Genomic DNA, 13,398 nt, shown 5'->3' with positions numbered 1-13,398 from the left:
ACATAAAAAATAAAACATACTTGATTTTTTTTTTCATTACTGAAATTTATTCAATCTGTCGAACTACTGTCAATGCTTGGTTGGTCCTTGTAACTTATGAAATATCAATCAATTGACTTGTGTTGATTGTTATAACATAAATTATTCTTTGACAATGTATGAGAAATGCACCGAATGTGTTAGGGTTGACAGCCCTGAAAAGGTCTATCCAAACAAAAGGTATACAGCTATCAGGATGCTACAATTTTTCAGAAGTTGGTGAGAGACACACACCAAGGTTAATATAAAACAAATAGCTTAAAAGCCTAAACCTATGATCACAACACAAAAATCTGCGTACCTGGAATTTTCAGTCGACACTTTGACTTTCATCAGCAGTCTGGCAACTCAAATTAGAGGTTAGCGACCTTTCGGACACTTGACCCCAAAATAGGGTCGTAGACTCTAGGTAGCTTGTATCGGCCCCCGTCTCTGTTCAGCGATGGCTAGTTCACACTGATATAGATGGCCTCCTTAACACCACGCTCAAAATATCTGGGTTCCTTGTCCAGAATTTGACCTTTTGTCCAAGTCTATATGATGACCGGGAGACTCGATGTGGATGTGTTGGGAAACCTCAGACGATGTAGAGCTGGGGCGACGGTGTTCCAAAAATCTGGTGCAAAGCGATCTTTCAGTCTCGCCGATATAAGATTCGGAACACTGACCCTTACGGGTTTGTCCTTATCATGGAATGAAATAAACCGGCCCGCTATGTCATTCTTCTCGGTTTTGTCTTTTGGGGGAAACAAGCAGTTGTCTTAGCCGATACAAGCTACCTAGAGTCTACGACCATATTTTGGGGTCAAGTGTCTGAAAGGTCACTGACCTCTAATTTGGGTTGCCAGTCTGCTGATGAAAGTCGAAGTGTTGAATGAAAATTCCAAGTATGCAAAACTTTGTGTTGTGATCAAAGGTTTAAACATATAGGTTCAAACCTCTAAACTATGTCTACTACCAACACAGATGAACTTTCATTCTAAGGTTAATATTCATATTTATGCAAATAACTTAACACAAAACTACACAGCACACAAGGTCCCCATATACTGTATCATCCTATCAAGTTTGATAAAAAAACTTGAATTAGTCTGTTAAGCTAGTTTTTCAAATATCATGCAAGACGAAATATCATGCAAGACAAAATTAAGCATGATATTTGAAAACTTCATTGTGTAATGCGAAAGTATTCATCCAATTTTATCATTCTTATGTCATCCGAATCTTTGTAAAATAAAGATAAAAATTTTTACCTACCTTTGAATGCATTCATATTAGGCAAAAACAGTGACTAGGGCCTAGGTAGTAAGACTGCGAATGCACTACAATCAGAAAAGCTTCAAGACAGTGACTAAGGCCTATAAGGCCCAGACCAGGCCTAGACTAAAATGCACTACAATTAGGTAAGCTTAAAAACAGGGAAAAAGGCCTAAGATCGGGTCTACCCATTGACATCTGCATGGCGGCATGTTTTGAAATTGGTACAACACTGCAATTTGCACACAATAAGGCACCAGAACCAAATTTGTTCGATTTTTGATCAACCGTTGATGCTGCTTCGATGCTTGTTATTAATGAACTAACAACTAATAAAAGATAATTAATGCTAAATTTATATGCGTCAATATCAATGCATACTAAAATTAATATGTTATCACAATTAACAAAAGTCAATTAATTGATTTCATAAATAATAAGGATCGACCAATCACCAAAGGTCGATCAAAAGCTCAAACTAAATTGGTTTCTAATGTCTAAGCTCAAATAAAAAATAGCAATGGCTTTGGCTGCCTAGACATGCCGGCATTACCATCCCAAAAACCCCCCTCCAAACCCCCATCCCCTGGGTCCCCATCTCACCTCATGTTCAGCATCCTCATCAGCAGGTACAACTTTCAGTCTCTCCAGTAATTCCTTATCTTCCTCATCTTTCTCCCATAATCTCTCATAAAATGACCCCACAGCCTCCTCCTGTAGTTTCATCAATGCTTTGTCTACGTTGCCGCCACTCATGGAGATGGCCTTAGCTGTCTGGGAGCCCCCCCTCCCACCCCTGGGTCCCCATCTCACCTCATGTTCAGCATCCTCATCAGCAGGTACAACTTTCAGTCTCTCCAGTAATTCCTTATCTTCCTCATCTTTCTCCCATAATCTCTCATAAAATGACCCCACAGCCTCCTCCTGTAGTTTCATCAATGCTTTGTCTACGTTGCCATCACTCATAGAGATGGCTTTAGCTGCCTGAGAGTTCTCAAATCCATAACTTTCCAATTCCATGATCTGTGGAGAACAAAGACAAACATGCTTTGTTGAGTTGAGTTCAAGTTGAGTGGTGTGTAATCTGGGTGGATTTATCTAACATGGATTATTCCAGTTGCAATTTATACACATCCTATGGAAGACACAATCTTAATATCCCACACAGGGGTGTAGATTTCAAATGGAGTCATCCATTCAGGTAACCCCATTTCAAATTCAAACTCCGTGTGGAAGATTCCGGTCATGTCTTCCAAAAAAGAGTGCATATGGATTTCAACTGGCATAGCCCATTTGGTGCGGATAGAAGGTATATGTTACTACTCTTGTGTTAATTCAAAACTTTTACAACTAAAAGCGACTGTGCATTTTGTAACAGTTTGATGCATATAGAAATTTAATGTATCCAGGTCACATTGTCAAATCCTAGGTGTAATACAGGCTGTCTTACGTTCGTCAATGCTCCACGAAAATCAATGTTCGGAGCTCTGCCTGTAAATCACAGTAACCTAATAAAGGCAGTATGCCAGGCTGTTAATGTAAGCCTGTAATATTTGGACAGAGTATACTTGGGCTAATGTGTACAGAACAGTTTGGGCATTTTGAACATATAAACAAGCAAACAGTTACAGGCCTGGATATTTGGCAAGAATCCATTCCCCTGGAGAGCGTGGCGCAATGGTTAGGGTACTGGCCTTTAGTGCACGAGGTCCTGGGTTCAATTTCCTGCGGTGACGATTTGCTAGGATATTGACTTGGAAAAAAAATCTGAAATTAATTGGCAACCTCTATACATTAAATTCAGACTTCCGCTCTCCTCATGGTTCATTTAGAATTGGGTAAATGAATCATGAAAGTACTCCATCCTTCGGAGGGGATGTTAAGCCATTGGTCCCGTGTACATGTATCTCGCAGCCAGTTTTGAAAAGAGTAGGGTGTTAACCCCTGACTGTTCCCAACCCATCCCGGTATTCAAATGGACCCCAATGGAAAAAGCTTCAATAGAGGCTTTCTTGGGTTATCCAGAGTTGTCAAAACAAGAACAAATCAAATCAAAATAAACGGATTTGCATGAATCTAAAGAGATTCTCATAGACACTTTGAGCCTACAAACTACGTAAATGGAGAGAATCAAAAGATTCTTGTAAAATACAGTTGCCATAATCCAAAAGGTGAAATGAACCCCATCTTACCTTTTGTCTCCTTTGCTCAATGCACTCATGTACAACTTGTTCCATCTTTCCTTCATGTTTATACAAAGCGTCCACCACCTCCTCTTCACTTAACCGTATCCTCTGACCTCTCCCCGATACGTTGAGGGCGTTTGTCGCTTGTGCTGTAGCAGTACTCTTGAAGTCGTCCCAGTACTGCTGGAGCCAAGGGACAACCTCTTCTGTGCTTTGAGACTCTAGGATGACTTGAGATGCGACAGTGACGTCCTCAACACAGAAACCATTTGTCTCGCTTGCTGTTGAAGAAAAAAATCAATAACAATATTGATTGAAATTCTGGAATACGAATTGCTCACTGAGAGAATTGGTATTAAACTTTGGTTCATCTCAAGTTCAGTAGTGACGTAGATGCGCATTTTGCTGGTCACAGTATTGAATTGTGTGCTTATGTTAATCGTGCAGAGCATACAAGCATGATTTAGTATCTCGCTTTTATCACAACCACCAATACATCAATGTCACTACTGCACTTGGAGTGTATAGCAGGGCTCTCAACTCTCACGCATTCAGTGTGAGAATCATACATTCGGGTATTAGTAAAATCTCACAACAAGGTAGTAAATTTCATGCTAAGGTAGTAAAATCTCACACACTTTCCAGCCTTTAACAGTGGCGTAACTAGGGGGGCAGCAACATGCCCCGGGCGCTACCACTAGGGGGGCGCCAAATCAGTCTCGCTTAAAACAGATGCCATTCCCACACCCCTGCGTCTAAGATATTCTCGGGTGGGGTAGGGGCGCCAATTTTGTTTCTTGCCCCAGGCGCTAACTCTAGTTACGCCACTGGCCTTTAAAAAAATCAACCTCTATAAAATCCAGTTACCCTCAAAATATTGATGAATGCTAGCCCCTCTGTGGCCTGTTCTGCAAGCTGTCTACGCTCCTGAAGATGTGCAGTGTGACTGAGAGATAATCTGTCCTCCCCAAACTCTCTACCTGGTGAAGCTGTAAATAACGAACACTGTGTCAGTTTCCTGTTATCTATGATTAGACCAAAGAGGTTACTATACCGAGTCTTTAGGTTCTACACAAATGTTTAAGGAATACACTCAATATGTAGTAGGAATACACCCAAATGCATGGTACGTCGCACAATACTTGGCAGAGGTTTGAAATTAATTAGCATTACACCAATATTACACCAACAGTCGCAGTGAGTAGTGATCAAGTGGGCCATTCCAGTTGAAATCTATACATCTCCCACACAGGGGGTGTAGATATCAAATGGAGTCACCCATTTAGTTAACCCCATTTACAATTCACACTCATTCTGTGGAAGATTAAGGATGTGTCTTTGGGACAGGGTGTATGGATTTCAACTAGAATAGTCCAATGTAAAGCAAGATATGAAACACAAGTCAAAACCTACTTGATAATGATAATCTATCCACATCACTTCATTGGGTGTAAGCATGGCACCTGAAAGTGGATTCAATCAGTCACCCTTCACTCCCTGTAATAACAGGTGCCAGGGTGATCTTAGGAGGCTTGACATTTGGGTGTATTTCTGAGACATTTGGGCATATTTCTGAGAAAGTTGGGTGTATTTCTTGTACATTTGGATGTATTTGTAATATTTGTGACCGTCCACGGCGAATGAGCCGTAAATTCCTCCCCCGGTCAATTTTGTTTTATTTCGTGTTTAAAAAATAAACATCATAAACTTAAAAATGGTATATCAATTGACTTCAAACGATCGATATCCAGAAGCGGGGTTATGGTTTGTTAAACTTTGCTCCTTCAACAAAATTATAGCTTTTACGTTTTTACATGTGTCTCTTTTTCCACATTGCTGGCAATATATATCAAACAGTCATAATTGGCGGTCATTTCAAATCATCCCTAAGTCAACGAGGTTTTAAGAAAGTTCTCTCATTGTTAATTGTTGGTTATGCATACCTGTACAAAATACAATGCCTGGTAACCCACCACTTGAACAGGATTTAGCAAAAGCAAACAAAGACCAGAGCTATTAAAAGTTCTATAGCCGGCCATCTAAGGTAGAAGCTTATTATCCACTTCAACAATAGGATTATTGATGAGTTTTTGACTATCAAAATAAGACGGATGTCGGGCCAGCTTAAGTTATCGATGACTACGACCTTCGTACACATTTTACACCGTAACACAAAATACAATTTAGGGAATTTACGGCTCGTTTGTGCTGCCGGGTCACATTTGGGTGTATTCCTAATACATTTGGGTGCATTTATGAGATAACAAGATATGAAACCTACTTGATAATGATAATCTGTCCACATCACCTTCATTGAGTGTAAGCTTCTCCATGGCACCTGAGAGTGGTTCTAATCTGGCTCCCTTCATCCTCTTGATGACTGGTGGCTTGATAGGCATGGCTCCTGCCTGCAATGCAGTATTAGGAGGTGGCATAGTAGGCATGGCTCCTGCCTGCAATGTGGTATTAGGAGGTGGCATAGTAGGCATGGCTCCTGCCTGCAAGGCGGTATTAGGAGGTGGCATAGTGGGCATGGCTCCTGCCTGCAACACAGTCTTAGGAGGCTTGGTTACTACATCAGGTGCCTGGTATTTGCTGCCCATTGACTGATGGGCCTGGTCTAGTGATTTAGCTTCTCTTTTCTCTTGTAACATCTGAAAATGAATTACTGTCTTTTGTTAATAATGAAAATTTACTTTTACATGAATCAATTTAAGTACCAAAATGGGCGCACCTAGACAAAAATGGAACACATTGTTTTTGCTTGTTAGTGCAACTCATCCAAAAAGGGTCAAACTTGAAATTTGATGCCTGCATTAGCGGCCATTTTGGAAATATGCAAATTAACATTTTTCCCCTGTGCCCTTTTTTGCCCTTTTTGGATATGTTGTTCAGGTGGCTGTTTAGAGTCACTAGCAAGCAAAAACATTGGTGTTCCATTTTTATCTACCTCATACGTAAATTAACTCATCTATTTTTAAAGGAACCAGTTCTGTAAGATGACATTTTTGCATGTGTAATTTTTCATGCTTTGAAAATTTAGAACTGTTTCACTTGTTTTTAAATTATAGTAAAGAAATTATACAGAGAAACTAACCAGGTAGTAATAATAAATGACGAAGGGAGCAAAGACAATTTGGCTGAAGTGGGATTCGAACCGACGACCTCTGGTTTGTGAGACCATTGCTCTACCATCCAAGCTATCCAGCCCTATGATAGACGGCGATCCCATAACCAATATTTTTGCTCAGGCGCTGGTGAGCTATGAAACCGTAATGTTGAGTGGCCGGGGATTATACCCACATTACGATACAACCAGGGAATCGACAGGAGAGGGGATCAGTGAAGAAGATGTACCGCGGCCATGGTATGAATGGACATACTTAACTCTCTTCACGCGGGTGTCGACTGCAGACGACATGTTTCAATATTTTTTTTTTAACTCAAAAATTTCAGAAATGTAAATTTTCATGACCATATTTGGAATCAGCGTGAGAAATGCATTAAAATGAGTACAAACAAGCCTAGTATTGGTTCAGTGGTTCTTTAGATAGCTCTTGGTATTTTGAGAAAATATCTCAAAACTTGGACTTTTTATGTTGAAGCCTATGGCTAGCATGCAGAGCATTAATACACTCTGAATAGGGAGCTTTGTTTTCCTCTATGTGATATATTCCTTCCAGGTATTACATATCAAGATTGGGGCTGTTGTAAAGGTGTGTGACCAGGGTCGGTTTCACTAAACTTTAAGAAGTTTCACAAGTCTCGAAATCATTCGTAACTTAATACTCTTTCACTAAACTTACTTACGAATGGTGCCCTTCATAAGAAATAGGGATTTACTACAAGCACCCTTCGTAAAGTTATGTTATTGGGTATTCATAAATTTACAAAAGGTTAATTGAGTTACAAGGGGTTAAAAGTTGAGTGAAATGGACAACAGATTGTGGCCTGACTGTTATTTTTTACCTCGCATTGAGGCCCATCACCTAAATATTCTTTTTACAATTGTAAGTTTTGAGTTATAAATTGCTCCAAAGCATCAAAAACGTATATCCCAAGTGGCCCATAGAACAGTACACAACGAGGGGGGAACAAAAAAATGTTGTCGATAATTCTGTCAAAACTCCCACCCCTGGTTAATTATTGAATAGTCTCTTATTAAAACAAAAATAGAAAAATACAATACCCTTTCTTCCTCCACCTGCATGTACTCATATGCAGTCATGCTGTCCTCATCCTTAACAACCCTCTTATCACCTTCAGTCTGCTGTCTCTGTACAGGTGTCTTTGGACTTTGCAGTTGGGATGATACTGTTGATGTTTCTCTGGCCTCCCTCCTTTCATTACACATTTGACACACACTTATATCCATATCATTCAGGAAGGTGCAGAATTGGCAAACCCACTCTTTTGTTTTTGACGCAGGTGTTTTGATACCAAATGGCATTCCACCCGGGAGTTGAGCCTCAAGGATCTTAGCTTGCTGAGCTGCTTTCCTGGTTGGACTTTGTTGGGGTATTGGCTGCTGCACGGTTGGAGAAGGTTGACCTGGTCCTGTATCAAATGCACTGATTATATTGCTTACTTGACTGCGTGATTGGACCACCGGTGGCGCTTGGCTTGAATGCGACATATCTGGTTGTTTAACGGCATATGTTGGCTGATTTTGATACAACATTGCCTGACTCTGATTTACACCTATGTGGGGTCGCTGCGATTGGACCTCCGATGTTTTAATCGGATACATTGGTTGATTTTGATACAACGTTTCCTGATTTTGATTCATCCCTAGATGAGGTCTCTGCATCCCATGTTGCGTTTGGATACTTGATTTCCCGAGTACGCACTGTCGCAATCTTCGCATCGCAAACTGTTCCCATCATTTAGGAACCCACAGGAATTGCACTCCCAACCTTCAGCAGGTGGACGAGGCAGGGTGGCATCTTGAGGTCGTCTTGTGGATTGTGATTGTCCATATGGTGTGGATGTGTTATTCACACTGGGTGGCTGGGGTTCAGATTCATCTGGTATAACTGTCAAAGGCTTATCTGCTATGGGTGGTCGTCGGATATCAACATTCATGGAATATCTAGATGGAAAGAGAAAAGGTACTAGAATTACGCAGTTTGTAATTAAGGTGGCCCCCACACAAAGGCTGGTAAATACAAAAAAACATGCAAGATGCAAATAAGCTCATTAATATTCACAAATATGCAAATAACATGACACAAAACTATACAGCAGATCAGGCCAATATATACTATCACCATACCAAGTTTGAAGTTGTTCAGTTATTGCTTTTTAAGCTGCAGAGTGGATTAATGAAACTGTAGGCAAAATATGCAAATAAGCTCTTTGATATTCATAAATATGCAAATATTATTTACCAAAACTATACAATTTGTATTGCAATTACAGTCCAACACTTTTTTAACACATAAGTTTCTCAGTCATCGATCCAGAAAATTGACGAATGAGGGCAGCAGTGTAATACACACCATGCAATTCTGAGTTGGTACTCTTTAGTTCTATCTCTTTGGTATGGCGTCATATCATCATATATATATATATATACATACCCTCTTTGAATTGGAATGGTAGGTTCCTGCAAACTTTTCTCCAACTCAGCTTGTCTCTGCATCAGCTCTTTATGTTCGTCCCACAAAGAATTCTCCATTTGCATTAAGCTATTATACTGCGGCTGATTCCGTGGAAGAGACTTCAAGCTGTTCCTCAGGCTAGAGATTCTTTCCAGCAGGTTCACATCTCTTGACATAATGCTTGCAATCTCTTCTTTGCGTGGGTCTGAGGATGATGTTGGCGATGTGGCATCATTGGGGTGTTCATACCCTATGTTGGTTGAAAGTGATGCTGTAGGTCCCTGCTTGAAACAAGAAGGAAAAAGGGTTAATTTATCATTTATGTCATTAACAAATTATTATCTCTGGACATAATGCTTTGTATCTCACCTTTGTGTGGATCTGTTAGTAATATGGCGTCATTGGGATGTTGATGTTGACGTCTTGTGATGGTTTATAGTGATGATATCGGTCCTTACTTGACACACACACAAATCCCTTTATAATTCAAGGCATTGACATCCCAGGAGCTAGGGCTGCTAAGAATACGCAATTGCGTTATTTGCGCCGCAATTTGCGTATTTTGGCTCCAATTGAGTTTTTTTCGCGGATTTGGAGCCTACCATGAGCTAATGCTCCCTATCTCCTCTTTTCGTGGATCTCTTAAGGTTAATGTTGGTTAAAAGATGAAAAGATCATGCCGTTTAACAATTAGTAGCAGTCAGCAATTAGACCAGACTTACTGCATGACAGACGCATACAAGTTTTCTTTTCTACCTCAGACCTCCAAAGACTGGAACAGACAACATCATCAACAGCTGTTCACTCACATATCACATCAGTCAAAGAGCCCAAAGTTCATGAGCATGTATCCCTCTACCGTGGCTCTACATGGACTAATTCAGTACCAGGAATAAGAAGTATGGATCACATAGACAGTGTTGTCATGGTATTGGACTATTCTCTTTAAAATCCACACTCCCCCTGTGGAAGATTTTGGAAATATCTTCCACAGGGGGAGTAAGAATTTCAAATGGAATTAGCACATTAGGTAGCTCCATTGAAACTCACCCTCCCTCTGTGGAAGATTCAGGTTGAATCTTTCTTAGAGGGTGTATGAATTTCAAATGGAACTGTCTTATGTACTACTTCCATTTGAAATTCATACTCCCTCTGTGGAAGATATTTCCAAAATCTTCCACAGGGGTAGTGTGGATTTTAAATGGAATAGCCCATTCTGTGCTTACCATTAATCCTCCATGATCTGGTCTGGCCACTGTAGGACTCTTGATATTCTTTCTTGGTTTAGGGACTGGTCTCTTCCTTTCTCCTGCTACAGCCCTAAAAGAATAGTAACAAAAAAATAAGTTTGTAATTTATACATTTAGCGCAATAAGCTAAGCCGATTGGGCTATTCGAGTAATTGAAATCCATACCCCTCTATGGAGGCCATGATCTTAATCTCCCACACAGGGAGTGTGAATTTCAAATGGGGCTACCTGAATGGGTGACTCCATATGTGACCAGATCTGATCCAATCAGGCTAAAGTTGGCAATAATGAAACTGAGATATAGGCAAAAAGTGAGGAGAAAAAACAACAACAAAAAACATACAAAAAAGGTTTTTAAAGAGACCTGGGGATTTAATATCCTTAAGGGGTACTATTACCCCTGGCCAATTTTGTGCCTATTTTTGATTTTTCTCAAAATTATAGCACATTGGTGACAAGTAAGATATGTATATTATAGGGCAAGGACTACAAACACTGTACTGAGAATTCAGCAACTCAAAGCAATTAGTTATTGATTTATTGATCAAATATTTGTTTTCCCTCATTTTTTACTGTAACTCCACAACTGTTGTCTGTGCTGAAATAACATTTCCAGTGCAGTAGTTGTAGCCCTTGCCCCTATAATATACATATCTTGCTTGTCCCCAGTGTGCAATAATTTTTGAGTAAAATGCAAAAATTGGCACAAAATTGGGTAGGGGTGTAGTACCCCTTAATATATTTAATATAGTAAGTGTAGGTACCAAGCAAGTTAGTAATGGTAGTTACTCAATTGTAAAAATTTCCGACTTTAGCCTGAGTGGATCAGATCAGGTCACATTGAAATATATATCCCCTGTGTGAGAGATTAGGGGGTGTATGGATTTCAACTGAAATAGAACATTACAAATAGAGTACAACCTCTTTTATCTGGTCCCAAGTAAACACAAAATGTTTTAAACGGCTTATGTTTTGGGGTTTGGTTTTGGGAAAAATATTTTATAAACATTAAAAGTCATGAAAACATTTTAAAACGCTTTGTATGAAACCACACTAGTCGTTAAATAGTTAGGCATGCTCTCAGTTCCTCCTACTGACCAGACCCGGGTAAGGGGGGGGGGGGGAAGGCCCCATCTGGGGGGGGGGGAAGGCACCATCTGGCCATACACTAAGCAACACATTCATGTATGTCAGTTTATTTGAGACATTGGGCTATTCCAGATGAAATCAGTAAACCCCATATGGAAGATGTGGAAGAAATGACCCTAATCATGTAGATTTCAAATGGAGTTGCCCATTCAGCGAACATCATTTGAAATTCACGATCCCTGTGTGGAACATTAAGGTTATGTCTTCCAATAGACTGTGTATGGATGGATTTCCACTGGAATATCCATTCCAATTAGTTTCTTACCCTTGTGCGGCTAAATCTGGGGATTTCTGCTGACTTCCGGCACCATCACCTGGAAGTTCTGGAAGCTGTCGATTAGGCTGCTGTTGCTGATTAGGTATGAAAGGCATCTGCTGATTATTAAAATTATCGGGTCGTTTTACAGACGGCTGATGATCAGATTGTCCTGCAGGATCTGTCCTTTCCTGTGAGTCTCCTGTAGGAATCCGGATGCTCCTTCCTTCTGGGGATTGCCTGCGAGAACTACCACCCCCTGAAAGCAATTATCATACACCATTTTATCTGAGATGAATATAACTAAAGAGATCGGAAGCAATGCACTTATACCATTGTCCACTCTAAGCCACGTCTTATGTGGCATCATTACACAAAAATTCATTAAATTATGGCAAAATGTAATGTAAACTTCTTTTTTCAGATTTTGACATAATTTCTTGAATTTTGGCTCATTTTATGTAACAATTCCTGCCAAATTAATGAAACCTATGATTTTTTTTTCATTCATATTAAGAATTGAATGTTTGTGCATGTACTGAGCATGTTCTTTTAGTGATTGCACAATAGAAAGAAATGAATTAGTAATGCAGCGCGTCCACCCAAGCACGCTTATCAAAGTTGGTTAGGTATTTGTATAATGATGCCACGTATAAGACATGGTTCACAGTGGACAATGGTAAAAGTCTTTCAATTTGTGCTCTTGACTATGCTTCAGTGGTCATGAAAAGATTCTAAAGATAAAGCTCTGCCACAGTAATCCCTAGCTATTATCTGAAACTGTTACATTCAAACTCAAGTCTTCAAATGATAGTCAATAACCAACAGATATATGACGGACTGTCATTCAAAGACAAAGTAACCAATCAAACTATAGCTTTTATATCTTTTAGCAATTATAAGCTACAATTCCCTTTAGCCCTACTGACTCCCAGGTACTGACTATTCTAACCACATCACTGATTGATTCCATACACGATGTAGGCCCTATTTGTAACAAATTAAAATAGGTCTTTAACATACCTGGTAAGGGCTGCAACTTGTGAGTCTTACGCTTTGGATGTTGATGCATCTTAGTCGCACACACATCACATGACACAGCATCACACTGCTGGCAGTACTGAGTCGCACGTTGACCGCCACACACAGAGCACATTTTTGGTGGTGATGAGGATCCTGTCTCTTCCGGTGCTCCCGATGGCATTGAGGGCGCTTGGATGGTGGGGTATACATCTTGGCGAGTGTGATATGCGCGGTTTGGGTGACCATGCCATTTGGTGTCGCACTGTTCGCAACGGAAACGATCGGGACAACTGTTGCAAGATTTGGTGGCTGAGTCTTGACCGCACATGGAACAAACAAGGTGATCTGAAATTTTAAAAAATGTTAAAATTTAAAATAAATATGTCTTAACTCTATCTGTTGCTTTTAACCACATGGGCACTATTGCCTTTCTTACAGTGCCTCTGATTGGTTAATTAAATTCAGGCTTCTTGGTATAAATTTAAGTTGCAATTTTATAGAAAACTGGTAACTAACAATAATAGAAATTAGGTGTTTATTTTTCATATTTTTCTCTCCAAAAATCTACAAAAAAAAGTGCAGATTCTTGGTTTTTAAGTAAAATTAGTGAAAATCTGGCAAATTTATCATAATTT

General features: G+C 39.8%; 1 protein-coding gene and 1 non-coding gene across 2 annotated transcripts in view; both read right to left on the bottom strand.

Annotated features, from left to right (window-relative positions):
* Positions 1-13,398, bottom strand: part of LOC140145041 (uncharacterized) — a 37,358-nt gene that overhangs the window by 17,737 nt on the left and 6,223 nt on the right. The window contains 10 exon segments of the mRNA XM_072166833.1: positions 1,900-2,319; positions 3,489-3,763; positions 4,331-4,471; positions 5,764-6,136; positions 7,672-8,307; positions 8,310-8,574; positions 9,065-9,369; positions 10,312-10,405; positions 11,750-11,999; positions 12,764-13,108. Of these exon segments, the coding sequence (XP_072022934.1) occupies positions 1,900-2,319; positions 3,489-3,763; positions 4,331-4,471; positions 5,764-6,136; positions 7,672-8,307; positions 8,310-8,574; positions 9,065-9,369; positions 10,312-10,405; positions 11,750-11,999; positions 12,764-13,108 (3,104 nt within the window).
* Trnav-cac (transfer RNA valine (anticodon CAC)) lies at positions 6,620-6,692 on the bottom strand. The gene has a single exon. It is a non-coding gene; the product is annotated as a tRNA-Val (tRNA).

The sequence above is a fragment of the Amphiura filiformis genome, chromosome 2, assembly GCF_039555335.1.
Source record: "Amphiura filiformis chromosome 2, Afil_fr2py, whole genome shotgun sequence".
Lineage (NCBI taxonomy): Eukaryota > Metazoa > Echinodermata > Ophiuroidea > Amphilepidida > Amphiuridae > Amphiura > Amphiura filiformis.
The sequence above is the reverse complement of the archived record's forward strand: the minus strand, read 5'-3'. Positions and strand labels throughout refer to the sequence as shown.